This window comes from Vespula vulgaris, chromosome 20, assembly GCF_905475345.1.
Source record: "Vespula vulgaris chromosome 20, iyVesVulg1.1, whole genome shotgun sequence".
Classification (NCBI taxonomy): Eukaryota; Metazoa; Arthropoda; class Insecta; order Hymenoptera; family Vespidae; genus Vespula; species Vespula vulgaris.
The window spans coordinates 1,922,501-1,945,000 of NC_066605.1; the positions used below are offsets into that span (position 1 = coordinate 1,922,501).

General features: G+C 31.9%; 1 protein-coding gene across 7 annotated transcripts in view; it reads right to left on the reverse strand.

Annotated features, from left to right (window-relative positions):
- Positions 1 to 22,500, reverse strand: part of LOC127071053 (diacylglycerol O-acyltransferase 1) — a 135,621-nt gene that overhangs the window by 76,267 nt on the left and 36,854 nt on the right. For 6 of the 7 annotated variants that reach the window (XM_051009868.1, XM_051009870.1, XM_051009864.1 and 3 more), the window contains 2 exons: positions 22,140 to 22,268; positions 13,590 to 13,684 (listed from right to left, as the gene is read on the reverse strand). In XM_051009868.1, the coding sequence (XP_050865825.1) occupies positions 13,590 to 13,684; positions 22,140 to 22,268 (224 nt within the window). The remainder of the gene's footprint in view (positions 1 to 13,589; positions 13,685 to 22,139; positions 22,269 to 22,500) is intronic. The other variant, XM_051009869.1, reaches the window with a different exon arrangement.

Here is a 22,500-nt window from a genome sequence, read left to right on the forward strand (position 1 = left end):
CATCATCGATATTATTATTATTATTATTATTATTATTATTATTATTATTATTATTATTATTTCTCATCTCAAGACTTGTTTTTCACATTAATAGCGACATGTATGCATTTAAAAAAAGAGAGGAGAAATACTCGTGAATTTTTCAAATGTCTCTCTAAATTTCTTTTTCTCCCAATGATAAGTAAAAATAATAGTGATAATAGTATTAATAATAATAATAATAATAATAATAATAATAGCAATAGTAATAATAATATCTAATAACAGTAATAATATTAATAATAATAATAAATAACAAAAGCATGAAAAGGTAAGAAAAAGGTCGAAATGGCCAGTGTTACGTGAGGGTCGTTTTAACGACGCGTGTAAAATGCAAAACAGGCAATTAGGACGAATTAGTCACAATTAAAGGCTTTTCTAAAGAGGGAGATGGAAACGGGAGAGGCATAAGGGAGGAGAGAGAGTGAACCAAGCGAGAATAACTGCACCTGTCGACATCTCAACCCTTTTCTCTCTCTCTCTCTCTCTCTATCTCTCTCTTTCTCTTTGTTATCTCCACACATTTAAATTACATGTAGATGTTAATATCATTGTAGATCGAATTTACAATACACGTAAATGTGGCCGAGCAGAAACAGGAAGGAAAAAGAGTGACATCTGTAAATTGGAAGTTCAAACTCGTGAGTGTATAAAAAGAGGGAGAGGGAGAGAGAGAGAGAGAGAGAGAGAGAGAGAGAGAGAGAAGAAAAAAAATAAGAAAAAGAAAAAAAGCAAAAAAGAAAAAAAAAGTAGATAACGTTGATACCCAGCACCTGCCAGCTTCATATCCCATACCCCACATCCCACCACTCCCCTCGTTGAAATCTCTACCCGTCAATTATCTCCAACGTATTAATTACTAATTGGCATAGACGGATATGCGTTTCCCATATTACATTTTGTTAACATGCCGTCGTATCAATTAGAATCTTTGTGAAATTGGTATTTCAAAGTCGATCTCTGTCTCTCTCTGTCTCTCTCTCTCTCTTTCTCTCTTTCTCTCTTTCTCTCTATCTATCTGTCTATCTATCTATCTATCTATCTATCTATCTATCTATCTATCTATCTATCTATCTCTTTTTACAGAAGAGGAAACCATTTCCAATAATTATCTTTCTGAACGTCATACCGAAAGTCGAATTCGATTTGTACATCGGACGTACCGTATTTGGTGTATCAACGAATGTGGAAAGAAGTTTAATTAAAATTCGTGCGTTCGTTTACGATGTAACTTCCAATTCGAGAATAACGAGAATGTACACATACGTTCTACGTACATATGTACATATATACATATATATGTGTGTGTGTGTATGTATAGGTATATGTAGGAAAGCACTTTTAATCGATAAGTTTGAACATTCGATCGATATTGTTCGATGTTTTGCAGATATCACGTAGAAAAAGATATGTCCTAGCTTTAACATATATACATATAAATATATTTAACACATACTTAAATATATATAGACAGACATGTACATACATATATCTATACATGCATTCATTCATGCATGCAAGTATACACACACTTCTTTCATCCAACTAAATTAAATTACATTTGACTTGCTCGAATTAGATCGTGTATTATATATATATATATATATATATATATATATATATATATATATATATAGTCATTATTAATATTACATATATAAAAACTATTAAGATGTACAGACATACATTATTTTAATTTTATCCTAATGAATTTATTCTCTAACTCGATGTTCTACGTTAAAGAAAACGGAGCTTTAACTCTTATACTAAAATCTACATAATATATTCAAAATTATTTACAAACCATCCAATTAATTTTCTTTCATTTCACTTTCATCTTAAGACGATAAGAATGATTAAAAAAACAGAATTTTCTTACAAAATTGAACTATTAATTTTATTCGGGAATATACACTATCGCGATAAATCAAAATTCTCATTGAAAATTAAATAAATCTATAAAAAATAATAACAAAAAAATATACATATATATACCACCATATCAAACAATAAATTCTACTATTAAAATTCATTCGATATCATCCAAAATTCTAAAAATCATCAAGGAGTTCAATTCATTTCACTTTCACGTCTTCACGTATAACGTGCCTTCGAAATAATCCGAATAATTATCACCAAATTTTCCTAGAACATCAAACTATTAAACCATTGAAATCCAAGTTACGCCCTAGCCATGTTCTCTATTCCCATAGAGAAGCCACATAAGGGAGTTTCTACCTGTTAGAAATGAACGAGAACGAAAATTCACCGGTTGTACTCCGAACTAACAGCGACTAGAAAGAGAGAGAGAGAAAGAGAAAGAGAAAGAGAAAGAGAAAGAGAAAGAGAAAGAGAGAGAAAAAGAAAGAGAGAAAGAGAGAGAATATACACGCGCATCATTCACCTGCGCATGCACACACATAGATACATACATACATACACAGAAACGTATACACATCGATATTGACAGTTTTGAAAACGTATCGGCCTTGCCACGATGCCGAACTCACGTGAATGTGTTTCTACTCTGACTATAATTAATGAAAACAAATGACTTCTCATATATCAGAACGTAAAACGTGGTGGAGAGTGAGGAGAGAGAGAAGGGGTGAAAGGATCAGAGGGGTGAGGTATTACTTTCTCTTCCTGCCATTCGATATATACTTTTTGATTTTTCTTTTTCTTTGTTTGTTTTTGTTTTATTTTTATATCTTTCGTTCTTTTGATAACGAGAGAGAGAGAGAGAAGGGAGGAGAGAAGGCTCGAACTTTCAAATCGGACACAGCTGACTAATAGATATTAATGAAAACCCTTTATGTCATGGAAATTCGTTTATATATTCATTTTTTTTTTTCATTTTTTTCATGTTTACCAGACCCTGCCTCCTCCCTCGAGATCCCATAGTTCCACCCAAACAAAACATAGAGAGGAGACTCTTGTATTTGTTCTCCAAAAAAGGAGGATGATTAAATGCAAAAGAATTAAATAAATAAATAAATAAATAAATAAATAAATAAAAAGGAAAAAAAGAAGAGCGAACGAACGAACGAACCAACCAACAAACGAGCGAACAAACAAACGAACAAACAAACAAACAAAAAAAAGGAAGAGAAGAAAGAGAAAAAAAACGATTAAAAAAAAGTTATCCTTTGTTGAATGTGCATTACACGAGAAGATATGAAAGGGTAGTAGGATCCGAAGCTGTTGATGTTGCAGTTACAGCAATGGCTACGCCACGTTTGTGTTCTACCATCAAAGCCAGTTACCGAGTTTCATGTAATTTTCATATACATTGACCACACACATGCATATCAAGAGAGAGAGAGAGAGAGAGAGAGAAATAAATGTATGTATATACATACATAAATATATATATATATATATATATATATATATATAAATATATAAAAATATACACGCGTTGAACTTTTTTTTTAATTTTTTTTACCACCCCTTCCACCTCTACGTTTGATCTCCTTCACTTTCTATTTGACACGACATCGAACGAACGACTGTTGTCCCTTCGGAAAACAATGTTCCAAACGATTTCAATTTTTCATCGAATTCTACGTCGACCAGATGTATTTACCGGAATAGAGAGAAATTATAATGAAAGAGAAGGACAGACAGAGAGAAGCAGACAAAGAGAAGCAGGGAGAGAGAGAGAAGAAAAGATCAAATTTCGATAAATCTCGATATTGTATAATCGCGTGTATATCCCGATGATAAAATTCGAACGGTATGGAAATCATTAGCTACGTTCGAAAATTCGATAGTTTGTAAAATGTAAGATCCGGCCATTCCATTTAAATTAATCTATGGAATCGAATTTATCTGGAAATTTAGATGAAATAGAAGAAGAAGAAGAAGAAGAAGAAGAAGAAGGAAAAGAAGAGAGAAAAAAAGAGAGACAGAGAGAGAGAGAGATAGATAACGAATAAGAGAGAATAATATTTTCTATGAAAGAGGTGAGACGTTTGTATGACGAGGGGATCAGATGAAGGGGGTGGAGATGGTTGAGATAAGAAGAGAAAAAAAAAGAAAAGGAAAGGAAAATCGGCTAGAATGAGTGAAAACGGATGAGACCGATGAAAGAAAGAAAGAGACAGAGATAGATAGATAGAGAGAGAGAGAGCAAGAGAGAGCAAGAGAGAGAGAGCGAGAGAGAGAGATAAAGAGAGAAAAAGAGACAGAGAAAGAGATAGGTACCCGCAAGCTTGAGGGTAATCGACTTCCACCCTCGAGCACCTCTCGGATCTCAGCCACTAATTAAGACTTTTACTTTTTTTCCTCGCTAAGTCTTTTCTATCTCTCTTCGAGTGTCTCGACTCGTTGAAGGTTCGAAGTAACAGCCTGAGGAAAAAGAAAGAGAAAGAGAAGGAAGATATAAAAATAAAGAAAAAGAGAGAGAAAGAGGGAGAGAGAGAAGATATAAAAATGAAAAAAAAGAAGAGAGAGAGAGAAAAAAAAGAAGATATAAAAATGAAGACAAGGAGAAGAGAGAGAGAGAGAGAGAAGAAAACTGATAAACTCGATTACGGGATGCAAGAGTTTAAGGGGAAAAAAAAAGAAAGGAGGAAAGAAAGAAAAAAAAAAAGAATTTCACCACGAAATTCGGCGCCGACTCGTTCGACGAAGTTATTCAAAATATGCGATCGATCGAATAGAAATTCTTCGATCTTTTGTTATTTTTAACAGAAAAAAAATAAAAGTAAAGGAAAGAGAACATTTGGTCGCGATCATCGAGTCCGCGTGATTTTGTTTTTTTTTTTTTTTAAATGGTTAGTAACAAATTACATTATTTTTTCTTTTTTCCTTCTATTATTTGATTGATTAGATCGAAAATCTTCGATCTTTTAGTATTTTTTCAGAGAAAAGAATGTTTTCAGAGAAAAAACAATCGCTCGATTATCGAGTTTTTGTGATTTTATTTCCGTGTTTTCTTCTTGCTTTCTTTTTTTTTTCAAATCGTTATTAACAAAAAAATGACGTTATCGTTTTACTTTTCCTTGTATTAAACGTTTCAAAGGAAATCCATCTGATTTTCTACAAACGAAAACAGCGTAACTCTCGTCTAAAATCCTCTGGGTATCTCACCAAAAACCATCTGTTTAATAATCCGAGCTTAAACGTAAGGATCAAGCATATGTGTGTGTGTATGTGTTGGAGCGATCAAAAGGATGATTGGAACGATCAGGACTAACTTCAATATAAAGGATCTATTACACGATGATGAAGAATAAGAAGGGACACGTGATACAAGTAAATACTAAAGGTAAGTCGAAAGTACTTAGGTGACATTAAAAATCCGATTACTCTTCTACGTAATAGTTTAGTTTTTTGTATCTCAATTTTTGTATCTTCAAATCGTGAAATTACAAGGAACTTTCGGTCGTTCTACAAACTTTTCAGAGATCTATTTGTATCCGTGTTTTGAACGAGAGATGATAAACAGAAAAAAAGAGAAAGGAAATAAAAAGATTAGAAATAGTAGATAAAAAATTATTTGGCAGATGATTTTCAATTCTATTGTTGTAGATTTTTTCTTCGAGCTTTTTCGTTTTTGTTTTTTCTTCTCTTTTTTTCTTCTTTTTTTTCGTATGATTTTTTTTTTATCTCTCCTGTCCTGTTCTTTTTTATTACCGAGAACGCTCGTAGAGAAAGAAGCGTTACGAGTTAGCCCGCAATGTGAACGACGACTGCTAATTACGAATAATTATGAGTACTAATTAAAGTTTCTCTTTGACACTGTCGCACATAGTACACGAGTACGACTAAAGATCTATGTGTTAGTTTAACATTCTCTATTAACTCGACTATTAATATATATATGAGTATATGTAAGAAGTAACAATATATAATAATAGAATGTTTGAAATTATTTCTTTTATTCTTTTAACTATTCTAATTTCGTATCACCATAAAAAAAAATATATATATGTAAATATTGAATATGTAGTTTATTTTATTATAATTACACTACTTTTACTTCTATTTCTATTTTTTAACACAGTACAATTACGCTATACTAAATATAACTTATATTCAATTAATATTACATTTTGATGATGAGCACCTGATATAAAAAAATTCAAAAAAATATAGACACATGTATGTTCATATATATGCATATTCTTAAATTCAATCCATTATTATAATGAATTACTGATTTGTAAAAAAATAAAAAAGTAAAAGAAATAATAAACGGGGAATATAAAATTAAAATGATTAATATCGATGATCGAAAAAAAAAATATATATATATATATATATACATATGTATGTACATATATTGGATAAATACCTATAACTAACTACATGAATTTGAGAGAGAGAAAGAGAGAGAGAGAGAGAGAGAGAGAGAGAGAGAGAGAGAGAGAGAGAGAAAGAGAGTTAACCATATACAGAATTCATTCTCAGTGAGTGCAATCTCTCATTTAATTCAATTAGTCCGCGCTCAGGCACTGTATTCAACTTGTACATATGTATCTATATAATACATACAAACATATATGTATTTATCTATATATATATATATATATATATATATACAATGTTCAGATTAAGTAATTCGTATGACGACTCACATTGAGTCCATCTCTCTCTCTTTCTCCGTTTTCCTCTTTATTATATCGTAACGACGACGAAGCGTATAATCGTCGAAAAGATTCCGTAGCGAAATTGTTCCGATATATATTTTTTTCTTTTTCTTTTTCTTTTTTTTTACGGAGACGCGAAGATAGGAAAGGAGTGTATATATGTATATACGTGTGTGTGTAAAGAGAGAGAGAGACAAAATGGTTAACAGAAAAAACTTGTCCGATAATTGGCCTCTCCCATCGTTCTCGTTTCTTATCGTTCTTATTCAACGAAGAAATTCGTTCTCATTAACTTGTACCCATTTCTTTTTAATTTCTTCTCTCTTTTTTTTTCATTCTTTCCAAGTTTTATTTTTCTTTTTTATTTTTTATTTTTTTTTTTTGTTATTTTATTTTCTTCTTATCAAAGCACACGATTATCGAGAAGAAGAATCGTATTATTTTACGATGACGTCAGTTCATGAGCGTTCCCGACATCAGTTTAAGATTAATTGTTACTACTGGAGTTCTCATTTACCTTTATGATACTAGAGAAAGAGATAGAGAAAGAGAGAGAGAGAGAGAGAGAGAGAGAGAGAGAGAGAGAGAGAGAGAGAGAGAGAATTGAGTAACATATAATTAAAACGGAAATTCGTTCTTATTAATTTAATTCTCTTTTTCTTCCCTTTTTTTTTGCTTTCCTCTCCCTCCCTTCGGTCAATGTACGTAATTATCAAAAGAAATATTCGTATTATTTTATGATGACGTCACTAGAGCAATTTTGAGCTTAAGTGTTAACAAGAGAGTTCTTGTTACTTCTTAATCTAACTCATTATGTTAATAGAAAGAGACACGAAGAGATAGAGAGAAAGAGAGAACATTAAATAATACGTCCTTCAAAAAAAGAACTCATTTTCATTAACATAATCTTTCTCTTTTTTCTTTCTTTTCTATTCAATACACGCGTTCAATATACATTCTTTACATACACTGATACATCTATCTATATATATATATAAGAAGATTTATATATTATTTTACGATGGAGTCACTTTTAGAATGTTGCTGAGTTCCTGATGTCTGTCTAAGCTTAATTGTTACTACTGCGGTTCTCATTTACCCTCTCACTCGTTACATTACCAGATAGAGAGAGAAAGAGAGAAAGAGAGAAAGAAAAAGAGGAAGAGAAGAAGATAGAGAGAGACAGAGAGAGAAAGCATGGAGTTACAGTGAAGTTAGCAGTAAGTTTTCGTCTTGAAAGTTCTCTCCCTTCGTCGAAAGCAACCACCAAACGGACGGGAGATTGTAGTTAGGAAAAGAAAAGGACCAGTTGCTAGCTAGTTCGAGGAAAAGCCGTAGGAAAAGCTCGAAGAGTACCTACCGATGGGAATCACGTCTTTCTTCATTTCCTTTCCGTGCTATTTTCTTCCGAAAGGAACTCTTTCAAACGTATGGTCTCTCGCGACGATCAAAATCGTAGTTTCTATATGAAACAACGTAACTGTATATATATATGTATATATATATATATATGACTGTCACTATGTGTGTGTGTGTGTAGCTGTATATGTATGTGAGTAAAAGAGAAAGAGAGAGAGAGGAAGAATGAGAACGAGCTGTGCTATGAACATGGAACGAGAACGGCTTAAGTAGAATCTCTCTTTCTCTCTTTCTCTCTTTCTCTTTCTCTCTCGACCCAGTTTCAACAAGCATGAACGTAATAAGTTCCAGCAAGAATTACGAGCCTTTTCTCTCTCTCTCTCTCTCTCTCTCTCTCTCTCTCTGTCTATTTCTTTCTCTTTCTATTTCTATTTCTCTCTCTTTCTTTTTCTCTTCCGCGATACGCTAAATTCGCAAGCCTTCTCTTATTTTATATATTAAAATCCAATTTTCGAGAAACTATACCACTATCCAAGAATTGTCATGTCGTGCGAGGGAAACGAAAAAAAAAAGGAAGAAGATACAGAAAACAAAAAAAGTAGAGAAATAGATAGAGAGACTATACTTTATTATCGATTATAATGTGTCTACCGATGCTGCCTGCCGCTCGTTTAGTTTTCTACGTCGTTTTACGACGACCGAGAGTGGAAAGCTTTGAATTGGAAAAGAAAAAGAAAAGAAGGAAAGAGAGAGAAAGAGAGTTTCTGAACGTTCGCGTTTGGTGATAAAAAGAATGAAATAGTAAAAGAGTAAGAGAAAGAGAGTGAGAGTGAGAGTGAGAGAGTACTTGAAAATGTTAGAGCAACACATCAAGCAGAAAACTATGACTCTCTCGACGGCAATTGTAGTGTGTCTGAGTATATATATATATATATATATATATATATATATATATATATATATATGGATGGATAAATAGATAGATAGATAAATATACTCGATCTGTTTCGAAAAGTACGAAATTAAAAATAAATTTTCCACGATTTAAACATTCGAAAACGATCAAAGATTTTTCTTATACTCGATTTATTTATTTACTATTCTTTTTTGTATAATCAGATGAATAAGAATGAAAAAGAGAAAGAGAGAGAAAAAGAGATAGTCTGTGATAAACTATACGATGTATGAGCCACAAATATGGCAGAGTGGAATAAAAACTGGAAAATTTGGAGCCCTGTTTACGGCCGACCGAATCCAACACATTGCAGTAGTGGGGGCGAGGAATGTAGGGGTAGGGATGGGGTTAGCTTCAAAGCTATTTTTATCAACATCACGTACATTTCATTTCGTTTGAAATTCACCATCCCAAACCCGTTCGACCATATTACGTCCTATAAAAATACAAATCCCCAATTACGCTGATGAAATTATTCTCGTTCGTTGACATACTAGGTGTAATAATAACGTTGACATATTGTAACCAAAAGTTACGTACGTCTATATGTATATATGTATATAATTGGAAAGTATAAAAACCTTATTGGGGAAATGAAGTATCATTTTGAATTTATTATGAATAACGAAGATGCATGCGAGAAGCACGATCGAAAATATCATTTCGATGACACGTCGGATCGATGATAAATAATTTGGAAACATCTATTTTAGAATCATAATCGTGTGATCTTTTTTCTCTCTATCAATTTTTTTTCTCTTTCTGTTCCTTTTTCTTTCTTTTTTCTTTTTTTGAATTGTACAAAATATCCTAACTGTACCGAAACGGTCTGGACTAATAGACTAATTATTTTGGTCAAATATTTTTATATGAATAGCTATGAACGACGAATAGATATTTTTTTTTCTTTTTTCTAAAAAGTATCTTAACTTTATAAAAACCACATAAGCTAGAGATAGTATCGCTAGTACGAGATCGAAATAATTATCATTTTCGTTTATCTTCTCGTTTTTTTTTTCTTTTTTGTTAGGAAAAATACCCAGAAATGAAACGAATAATATAGGATAGTAAGGTAATACATCTCTCGAAACTAATTAATTCGGCCAACTTTTTAATTTAAAACACCATATATACATAAGAAAAATAGGGAGATTGGGGTGACAGAGGAGAGGAGAGGAGGGAAATTGGGGAAGAAAACCCGAAGGAAAGAACGTAGAATTTCAATTGGATTCGAGTCCAATTTAAGCACCCCTCTGATTTCTTCGTTACGTTTCTGATTACGGGCTCTCGTACAACCCCACCCTTACGACCAGTTTGTCGTGGTGAAGAAGAAAGGACAAATAGAAAACGATTCGAGGATGGTTATCTTATCTCGGTAATCTATACCGTTTTTGTCGTAAAGAAGAAGATGAAAACGAAGAAGAAGATGATGATGATGAACAAGGAAAATTAAAAAGACAAACAGATAAACAAACAGATAAACAGACAGACAGAGAGAGATAAGCAAAACAAAAAATTAAGCTGAAATAATTCCTTTTTATTTTTCAAAAAAAAAAAAAAGAAAGAAAGATAGAGGAATGAAAAAATAGCACGTGATCGAAGAGAAGGAGGAGACTCTGGCAAAAAGTCGACAAGTAAAAGATAAAAGAAAAAAAAAGAAAAGAAAAGAAAAGTGAGTAGGCGGTCGAGAATGGGGTGGGAGATGGGAGGTGGACGGAGAGGGAGGGGTTCGAGTGAGAGGGAATCGCGACAATCCAAGCCCAGAGGAACCTAATTCCTACGTGGTGGTGGCATGGTTCGTGGAATAATTAATCCCCTAATCGCGAGAGCACCGAGATAGGGTGCCGTAAGAGTACCGCTTAAAAAGCAATCTCGTTGCATGGGTCGCGGTATGAAAATTATTATGCTTGGTCCGGGGACCACCCTCGTGAGAAAGAAAGAAAGAAAGAGAGAGAGAGAGAGAGAGAGAGAGAGAGAGAGAGAAGGCCGAGTGGTCTCTAGAAAAAAAGTAAAAAAGTAAAAGAGACAGAGACAGAGAGAGAGAGAGAAAGAGAGAGAGAGAGAGAGAGAGAGAAAGAGAGCAGGCTGGTAAAAGAACTGAGAGGAGTTACTATAGTTCCCCTACTCCATTTAAAACGCTAACAGCAACACCGGCAATAACATTGGTGAGCAAGAAGGTAGAACGAAAAAAAGAAGAGAGAAAGATAGAGATAGAGATAGATAGATAGAGAAAGAGAGAGAGAGAGAGAGAGAAAGAGAGAGGGATAGAGAACACGTAGATTCTAAAATATGAGAGCTATTAACCGTACTTTCCCATGAGCATTACCTTCTCTTAGGTCTAAATAATGCAAGCAAATTCTTTCTTCTCTCTCTCTCTCTCTCTCTTTCTTCTTCTTCTTCTTTTTCTTCTCTTTTTCTCTTTCTTCTTCATTCTGCACACAAACGAGACCGCTGCAACGTTACCAATGCAACTCGCGTTTGCCAACGAAAAAGAGAAAGAGAGAAAAAAAGAATACGTCTTTTAGTCCCAAGTTGGGTAAGGATGCATTCGGTGAGAGGACAATACGACTGATAATACAGCTGAATTTTTAAGCATCATAGAAAATTTATGCCCGTTAAAAAGGGCCCACCTTTCTCTATCCAACGCTGTTACTAAATTTAAAAGGGTTTATAAAGATTGAATTAAATATTACTTCGAAAACATCACGGTGAATCAAGTGTAAACCATTGGATGATTATTCGAGAAGGCAACTTTTCAAAATAACAAAATGAAAGAGAGATTAAAATGAAGAGAGAGAGAGAGAGAGAGAGAGAGAGAGAGAGAGAGAGAGATAAATGTAAATATAATACATTTATTGACAAAACTGCAACCACATACGAGAGATATAATATACTGTATTTATGTATGAAATTAATACGAAATAAAAAATTAATTCAAGTAAAAATAAATTACAATTATAATTTTCATCAAATAAACGAAACCATATATAAACATATATACCAAAAAGGTTTCTGTTATGATAAAATTATAATATATATTAAATAGCGAAATATTGTTCACTTAATACCATCAAAAAACAAGACCAGAAAAGTAGATTGTATATGTTACTTCTATAAAAAAGTTGTGAGAATAGTAACAGGGCTTATTAAAAAAAAAAAAAAGAAAAGAAAAAGAAAAGAAAAATACAAAAATAAATAAATAGAAAAGAAGAAGAAGAAGAAAGAAAAAAGAAAGAAAATGGTATGCGAGCATCGTTTAATATCATAGCTAAAAATATGAAGGTTAGCTTGAAAAATATGAAAAGTATGGCGTAACCTCTTATAACTTCTATCGGCATACCTATCTTCTCTCTCTCTCTCTCTCTCTCTCTCTCTTTTTTACAGTTCATTCATCCTTCTCTCTCTCTCTCTCTCTCTCTCATATGCATACTCTTTCACTCTCTCTCTCTCTTTACCTCTTTCTATCTCTCGTATCAGACAGAACGCTTTTTTCATTTTCACGTCCCCCCCTCTTCATCCCCTCCACTCATCTCTTCTTTTCCTTCCTTTTTTATATTATTTTTTTTTTATTCATTTTTACATCCTTTTTCCTCTTTTTTTTCTTTTTTTTTCCTTTCTCCTTTTTTCTGCTTTTTTTTCTTTTCCTTTTTTTTTTTTTTTTTTATTAATTTCCAAATCCCACTCCACTCCATTCCAGTCAGTAGATATCAGTGGATGCTTGCCAAGATGAGACGAGTTGCCTCTCAGCAATTCGACTTTTAGTCTCCGACACACCTGCCAGGCATACGCCTTTTTTCTCATCGAGATTTATTATTGTGTGTGACTCGTTGTTGTTTTAACGATCGCTATATTATATACATATATACACATATATTATTATTATTATTATATATATATATATATATATATAAAATGGACAATGAGAAGTAAGAATAAAAAATTAACCAAAAAGAAAAGGAAGAAAAAACATAAGAAAAAACAGGAAAATTTTTTTAGAATCAAATCCCACGTAACGTAGTACGTCACGTGTATATCTCGTATCTTTTTCATGATTTTCAAGATAAGCGGTTTCATACTACTACGAATAACCAACCGTCTCGAGAGAAATTCTACTTCAAAATTATAAAATATAATTAAACCTCGAGTAAATGAAAGGAAAATAACGTGTCGTTCCTCTTTCTTTTTCTCTTTCTCTCTCTCTCTCTCTCTCTCTCTCTCTCTCTCTCACTCTCTTTTTCTTTCTCGGTACGTTAACGAACAAGAGCTAAAAAATAAAATTAAAATTAAAAAGAAAATGTAAAAGAGAACCTCAAAAACCGGTTTGTCGATTTGATTATGAAAGTGATTTAATTGTAAGTCTCACATAGATGCATACATTTTGCGTTTAGAAGTACATAATTACATTTTTCTTTTTCCTTTTTAATTCAATTGAAATTACTTATCAAATTATCTTACATGTATATATATATATATACACAAACAGTAGCAAAGAAAAAAAATAAACGCGTTTCCAAATTTTACTCCAAAGAAAAGGAAAAAAAGAGAGAGAAAGAAAAGAAAAGAAAAAATTGAGAATCACTGCAGTAGAATATATTCTTATCAAAGTAGAATCGAATGTAATTTATCGATTGACTTACAAACGATCAGCAAAATCGAAGGATGCTCTTCACCACCATCGTACTTGCCGCTCAGGAATAGAAACCATTGCCTTGGATCCACTCTTATCCCGTATCTGAAAAAGGAAAAGATAAGACAAAGATATAGAAAAAGTAAGAAAATAGATAAAGAAAGGAAATAGACACGAAGTTTAGAAACGTATATATGTGGCTATGTTCGCCTGTGTATGTGTCTATGCGCGCAAAAATGTGTACGTGTATGTGTGTCGAAATGAAAGCGCGTTTTTCGTTATTATCGTCCGACGCTCCAACCCGAACCTCACCCCCGAACCCTCACACTAACTCAACTCACCCCACCCTACTCCATCCCCATCCCCATCCCCATCCCCATCCTCTTCTTCTTCTCCTTCCTCGTTCATTCTCGTTCCATCTGCAAACGCGTGTTAAACGAACGCCTGCAGCCTTACAACAACGACGACAACGACGAAGACGACAACGACGAAGACGACGACGACGACGTTGCTGACACTACTGACGTCGGCACGGGCCGAAGGGCAAAGGAGCTTTTATTAACGTCCGTCTTTTCTGTGATTCTTAGCATGATGATATTCGAAAAGAAAGAGAGAGAGAGAATTGATGAAAATTTAAAGGTAGATACACAGAGTATTTTTTAGTAAGAGACGAAAGAACGTTCATAACAAAAAATGTAAGGGATGAAATGTTTCGATGTGTCGTTACGATTAGGAAGGAGACAGATTAAAATATTTATTTCTATATCTTTTTGTTCTGTCTGTCTGTCTGTCTGTCTGTCTGTCTCTATTTTTCTCTTTCTTCTTATTTGTCTTTTATAAGAACTTGTTTTCGAAGCAAAGAAATTTTATAATCAATTGATTTTATAATGAATTTTAGAATTATCCGATTGTAATGCAGGATCAAAATGATCAATAATCGATGAGAAGATCAATAATCGATGTAAGATCAAGGTATGATATTTAATACGATGATATTAAAAAAAAAAGAATATGGGTAGAACGAAGACAAGACATTAAACATCTCATAATTTTGATTGACCATAATGAAATAAATTTAATTCATAAAGAAGTATCGAGTATCTTGATCTCGACCGTTCCATGTAGATACCTACGTATAAATCTTTAAAAATTGCACAATATTTATCACGATATTTTCCACGGGGAAAAAAGAAATAATGAAAAAAAAAAAGAAATATGAAAAAAAAACAAGTTTATCGAAGACCGATGGCTTTGATTCGAGAGTTCGGACTAACGATGATAAACGAGGCTTACGGTTGAAGCAATTAAAGTATTTCAAGTGGGTGAAACAGAGAGACAAAGAGAAAGAGAGAGAGAGAGAGAGAGAGAGAGAGAGAGAGAGAGAGAGAGAAAAGAGAACGAGGATTATTTATTGGAACGTCGATCGAATCGCGTTGGTTCCCTATTTCGTGGCAAATGCAATCAGTCACGTTGATGCAGTTTGCGATAATTGAGGATAGTTTGTCGGAAGAAAAATTCTTATAATCGATCGTTTAACGTGTCGATAAAGAAATGATCTTGTTCAAGGTGAAGTAATAAAACTCGATCATCGACATCTCATCTTATAACGAGAAAATAATCTCTTCGAGTTTTCCTTGGTAATGCTATACCTATATTTCCTATCTCTCTTGCACTCGCTATAACATCGGGACTATTGATCTCTCTCTCTCTCTCTCTCTCTCTCTCTCTTTCTTTCTTTCTCTCTTCTTCTTTCATATTCAACAATTTGACAAATACTCGATAAAAAAGAAATTATAATTTTCTTATTATTAGAATAGTTCATCATACTTTTTATATAAATGTATAAAAAACTGTAACTATTGATTATTTTTTTTTTATCACATTTGAACAATTTAATGGACAATTGAAATAAAAAAAAAAAAAGAACAAAATAATTCGTTCGTTCGTTTTCTATTATTATTAATCGATTTTCTCTTGACAAAGATATATAAATAAAGGCTTTTAATTAATATTAATGTAATAATTATTATTAAACTCATAATTATTGTAAAATAATAAATACGAAGATGAAGATTTAAAATTAATATTATATATATATATACAATAACATGAAACACGAGTAGCCTATATAAAAGAAACGTTTATGAATGTAACGCCGTATTTGGATTACGTCAATGATTAAATTATTCAGATTTTCAATAATCTCGATGATTTGATCGTATAATGAAAAACACAGTTGAAATGCTGCGGTTTACGAAAGTCAATGATGCCATACTACTAGTCGATGGGATTTGTCGGGCGTCAATCAATATGATTCATATTATTCACGATGATTTATTTGCCAAACCAACGTTGGTGATTGATTGTTCGTTGAACTATGCCTCCATGGATCGTACTTTTAATATCGATCAGTTCGAATAATCGAAATCATACGTTGGCATCGTCATTTCATTATTTTATGCGATAACGCGATTGTTCGACGTGATCACCGAAATATTATAAATTTCATTCTTTCTTGGTTATGCATATCATCATCGTGCTCGGTCATTTTCAATAAATAATCTATGAAACATGAGTATCGCGAATTTTGATATTTGATTTTATCTTTTTACTTACTTCTCTCTCTCTCTCTCTCTCTCTCTCTCTTTCTCTCTCTTTTTTTTTTGTTTTATTCTTTTTCTTTTTTTTTTTTAATCACAACATCGAAAAAGAAAAAAGAGAAAAACATGATAATCGGATTTTCTTGGTACTACGTACACAGAATTTTTCATACTAAAAATGACATACTATATGCATATCCGACATATCTGTTTTATCCTTTTTTTTAAATGTAAAAAATTTATATAAACACGTTGAATAATAATGGTGGTTATTGATTATTTCTGATAGGTATACGCGCAATTTTATAAACTTTATTTCAAATATTTTCCTTTCTTCTCTTTTTATTGTTTCCTTTGTTTTTTATTCTTTTGTAAGATTCGAACCATTAAAAATATACTTTCTAATAAGAATAATATTTCGATTTCAATATTACAACAAATAAATTCTCTCGTATCTTTAATATACAAAAATATATGAACGTTAATAAATCAAATATTTTTATATGTAAACAATTAATTTTCATTTTTATTCTATTAAATTTATTTTCTTATATATTTAATATAATTATATATAACTATATATATATATATATATATATATATAAAATTAATAAGTAATAATAATTAATCGATCTACATATCTATGTATTAAATCATGTTTAGTTACATAAATCTCTCTCTCTCTCTCTCTCTCTCTCTCTCTCTCTCTCTCTCTCTCTCTCTCTCTCTCTCTCTCTCTCTCTCTTTCTAAATCAATATCTTATTTCCTTCTTAATAATAATTACAAAACATTATCGAATTACCAAAGCATATATATATATATATATATATATATATATATATATATATACATATACATATTAAAAAATGTAATAAATATTGTTACTTATCGAAACTTCTTACTTTTAGAGGCGTGAACAGAAAAGATATTAAATTTCTTATCCATCCGTGAATAGCCTTGTTGATCCTGCTAGCATCAGCTCCGTTAAATCCATGCTCGTTCTTCATTGGCTGAAGTTCGTTAATACACCGCGTCATGATAAAAATCCTCAATTTCACGTCTACCAACAACGAAGAAGATAACGAGAAACCAAAAAAAAAAAAAAAAAAAGAAACAGCAAAAAAAAAATAAGAAGACAAAGACGAAGACGAAGACGAAGAGGAAGAAAAGAAAAAGAAGAAAAGGAGAATTATATCGATTAAAATAATTAGATATAATTACATTTTTCTTATGAAATTATTCACTTGAAGATTTTATTTCTAAAGGAATAATGTCATAAACTAAAAGGATATATGAACTATATGATCTGACGTATGAGTTGCTATCGCAATAATATAAGCACATAAACTCGATTATACTTATTCGAGAGAGAGAGAGAGAGAGAGAGAGAGAGAGAGAGAGAGAGAGAGAGAGAGAGAGAGAGAGAGAGAACGAGAGAGAGAGAGAGAGAGAGTATGGTTGAAAATACATTCGGACAGACTAACTTCGCGTACCAAGCAAAATGCTGTGGTCGATTAAGGCAAGTGCCCGTCCACGGTGTCGTTAGTCGAGAACAAACGTTCGTTCTGTGTTCGTGTATCCGAGTCGAAGTGATGTTTAGAAGAGGAAAGGGGGATGAAGAAGGAAGATAGAAACATTAATTGAAATGTAAGGTATCTTCATGGTTTACAGAGAGAGAGAGAGAGAGAGAGAGAGAAAGATGATCTACAAAAGTCAAATATTATAATATATATGTATGTATGTATATATAGTATATACTATATACATTCTAAATACTATTTTTCGATTGATAATATTTATATGATAAAATTGAGGATAGAAATTTTAATTGAAATATAAGATCTTTTCATGGTATACAAAGAGAGAGAGAGAGAGAATTATTAAAAAAATATATATATATACACACACGCGCATATACATATGTATATATACATTTGAATGCCATATTTCATTTGTTAATACCTATGAAAATTTTTCGAAAATACATATACACAGATATACACAGTGAAATCATATTTAATCCTGATGTACGATTTTTATTTGTCCTACATGTCGCTGAATCCTTCCGATATTGACAAAAATTGTAGTAGCAAATAAAATGACATGAAATAAAATAAAAGGAAATACATGAAAGGAGAAAATTACATTGTTACTTACCGTTAATCATAATTTATGATCCTTTTTGCTCTCAATTTTATTTGAGATCGAGAGAAGAGAATCTTGTTAGTTATAGATAGATGGATAGATGGATAGATGGATAGATTTAATAACATTATCCTTTTATACGCTGACTAAGGTTTTAAGTTCTCTCTTTGCTTGATAAGATTTCACTAGGGATATTCGAGAATGCCAATCAGGTTGGATCAACGCTTACCGAAGTCAAAGTTTAGATTACATCAGTCACCTTCGTTAAAGCCTATCTTGTAAAATTATTTATCATTTCGAATTTTAATCTCATCTCTCATTAACGAATCTCTTAATACCATTATTAGCAATTTTTATACTTCGATCATTACGATAAATTTTATTGTCCATTTATAACTTATAATCACGATAATTACGATCGATCGAACAAACGACAAATGATTTTTATTATTCGAATAAATATCATAATTTCGACAATTATTCATTATAAAAGATGACAATGATGAAGAAAAAATCTGAAAAGAATAAAATAATTATCTGACGTGATGTTAAAATCAATTCTTTCGACAAATAAAACAAATTCAAAAGAATTCCAGCAAATATCATTTTCAAACCATTCACCTATAATCGTTTATCGCAAAAGATAATAACGATAAAAATAATCTGAAGAGCAAGATGACTATCTGAGATCGAAGAAGTTTACTCGAACGAAATAATTAAAAATCATAAATTGAAAATCGTCATAGGATTTGATGTGCAAACAGAAAAAAGATATACATAGTTATCATCGAAATCATAATCATCATTTCGTAACAAAAAAAAAGAAAAAGAAAATAAAGAAATAAAGAAAAAAATATTTATAAAAAATGAAGAAAAAATGGAAAGAGACGCATATCGTGATAAAAAAGTATAAAGAAAAAAAAAAACAGAAAAAAATAAGAAGAAAAAGAATAGAAAAAGAGAAAAAGGGGAGAGATGAGAAGAAGACTCGATATCCTTCTACCTTTTTCCTTTTTTTTTTATCCCCTTCATTTTTCTCACTTCAACCTCCTTGTCTTTGGACTTTTATCGATGCTACGAGATTCTTTTCCAAGGTAGCTCGATTAATTGAGCCCTCTCGTTTTATCTTTTTTCATTTCTCAAAGAGATGTCCTTCTAACATTTACTCTCTCTCTTTCTCTCTCTCTCTTTTTCTCTTCTTTCTCGATTAATTTTCAACGTCTTCACATTTTTTATCTTTTTTGATCGAAACTTTTTAATAGAATCAAAATTGAAAGTATCGTTTATATGTATACATATATAATATACCATTGACCCAAATGCAACAGAGATAGCTCAATTAATTGACCTTCTTCTAAAACTATCTGTCTCTCTCTTTCTCTCTCTTTCTGTCTCTATCTCTTTTTCTCTTTCAATTAACCATCAATATCTACAAATGTCTTTTATAAAAATTTTCAGATATAATTTACGACATATATATATATATATATATATATATATATGTGTGTATTTATTTATTTATAAAATTAAAATGGAAGGTATTTCTAATTAATCATCAATCAGAAACAACAAAGGTAGTTGAATTAATTAAACTTCTATCTTTTTCTATATATATCTTTCTCTCTCTCTCTCCCTCTCTCACTCACTCTCTATTAATCTTGAGAATCTTGACATTCTATCCATTAATTTTTGATTAAAAAATTTTCAGATGTAATTTATGATATGTACATACATATATATATATATTTATTTAAAAAATCAAAATGGAAAATATCATTAAGTAATCATCAATCAGAAACAACAGAAATAATTAAATTAATTAAGCTTCCATCATTCTATATATATATATATATATATATATATATATATATATATTTTTTTTCTTTCAATTAATCTCTAAAATCTTGACATTTCTAACCATTAATTTTTAATTTAAAAATTTTCAGATATAATTTACGATACACGCATACACATATATACACGCACACCCACCCACACACACACACACATATATATATATATATATACATTTTTTAAGAAAATTCCGAAATGAAAAATATCGTTAACTAGGAATCGAGAAGAAGCAACAGAGAGGTAGCTCAAGAAAACGTTGTGCCGACCGAGCAATTACGTCGCAAAACTTCCTTCCAAAGTTTTTCCACGCTTAACGAGCGTGATAAATTTCTGTTACGCGCCCTCGGTGGGCAGCGAACGCGAGCTTGGTAGAGAGTTTACAACGACGATAAAAATCTCGTTGAAATTATTCATGGGCCGAGGCTAACACCTAAGACCCTAACCCCTACTTCCCTTCAACCTTGAGAAGAAGAACGAGAAGTGGAATAAGAAGAGAGAAAGAGAGAGAGAGAGAGAGAGAGAGAGAGAGAGAGAGAGAGAGAAAGGGAAAAAGAGAGAAGAGGATGTTCGCCTTCACGCCTTGTAAAAATCTCTTTTCTCTTTCTTCCTCATTTTTTCTTTTTTTTTATAGTTACACACACACACTATATATATATGTATATACATAAGAAGCATCGCAAAGAACTTCTCCCAATTTTACTTCAAGGACAACGAACAATATAGTCTCTCTCTTTCTCTCTTTCTACAGCCATAAATTAATTTCTTACAAGACTTTTCTCATCCTTTTAAAAATCTTGAAACAAACAAGTCACTTGGAGTTCATGATTACTCCATAGAAAACAAAAAAAGAAAATAAAATAAAGAAAAAGAAATTAACAATTTATTTATCTTCCTAAATCATATATATATATATATATATATATATATATATATGTATGTATGTATTGAAAGATAATATAATACAATTAGAAATGACAGAGTGAGAGTATGAGAAAGAGAGAGAGAGAGAGAGAAAGAAAGAGGGATCTAATCGAAATCACATCAATCAAATAGAAAGACACACAAGAGAAGGTAGTTCTTTCTTTCGTTCGTTCGTTCGTTCGTTAGACAAATCCAAGGTATCAAGTTCCCCTTTTTATGTTTTATACGTCGATTGGTAAAAAGATCGTCTAACAATTCGTCGACGTCCTATCTTATATCGGAGAAACCCAGTTTTACCCACATTTCGTACCCTACTTTTAGGACACTTTTATCTTTTTTTTCTTTCTTCATCTTTTTCCTTTTTCTGTTCTTTTTTTTTCATCCTTTCTTCTTCCCTACTCTCTCAGATCCTTCGGTCATAGTGATCGAACGATTCGAGAGAAGCTTCTCCACGACGAGACGTCCCTTTTACGCGTCCCTTTTTCTCTCTTTTTTTTTTTCTTTTCTTTTTTCCACGAGATAAAAAATATTAGTCTCTCTTAGTGATCCCTAGTGTCTCTATTACAGCTATTTGCAACCTATGAATACGAAAATCCCTGTGAAATCTTAGCTCCTACAATATTTACATTCTCGATCCGATAACGAGATTTTATCGAACGATTTAAGATACCTACATGTACGTGTATGTATATGTGTGCGCGTGTATATATGTGACACATCCGTGTGAATGTACATAGGGTAAACTTTCGAAATTGTGATTATTTCAAAATTAGAACAGAAGACAATACATTGTTGAAAAGAAAGTTTGAAACAGATTGCTTGATTTTTTTTAGCGACCAGATAAGGAAGAGAGGGATGAAGAGGAAGGAAAGAGGAAGAGGAGGAAGAGGAGGAAGAGGTGGGTTGATATAATTAGCCTTATCTATTTCCGATTCATATGTAAATTTAGACTCTTTCGTTGAGAGATCGTGAAAGTCTGAAATTCTTAACGTTATTGAACTATTTCTATAATATCATATATATATATATATATACTAACTTGATAAAATTTTCAAGAAGCAGACGAATTCCACCAATTCCAAGCATGAGGAAGCCCCAGTTGACGAATCCCGTAAAGTTATCGAAACCTGAGCTCCATGAAAAGAGACTGTCTCTTGGCCGATGACATCTGAAAAGGAGAAGGTTGAAGAAAACATTTAAGGTTAAGAAAAAAGAAAGAGATAGAAAGATAGAAAGAAAGAAAGAAAGAAAGAAAGAAAGAGAGAGAATGAAGGTCTTGGATATTTCCTCTCTTCCTCCTGAATTTCAAACTAAGTCGTTCTCAGCGATATGAGGAAAGAAATGTGCCATAGAGATACACCATAAGAGTAAGAAAGAACGACGATAATAAAAGCTTCTCT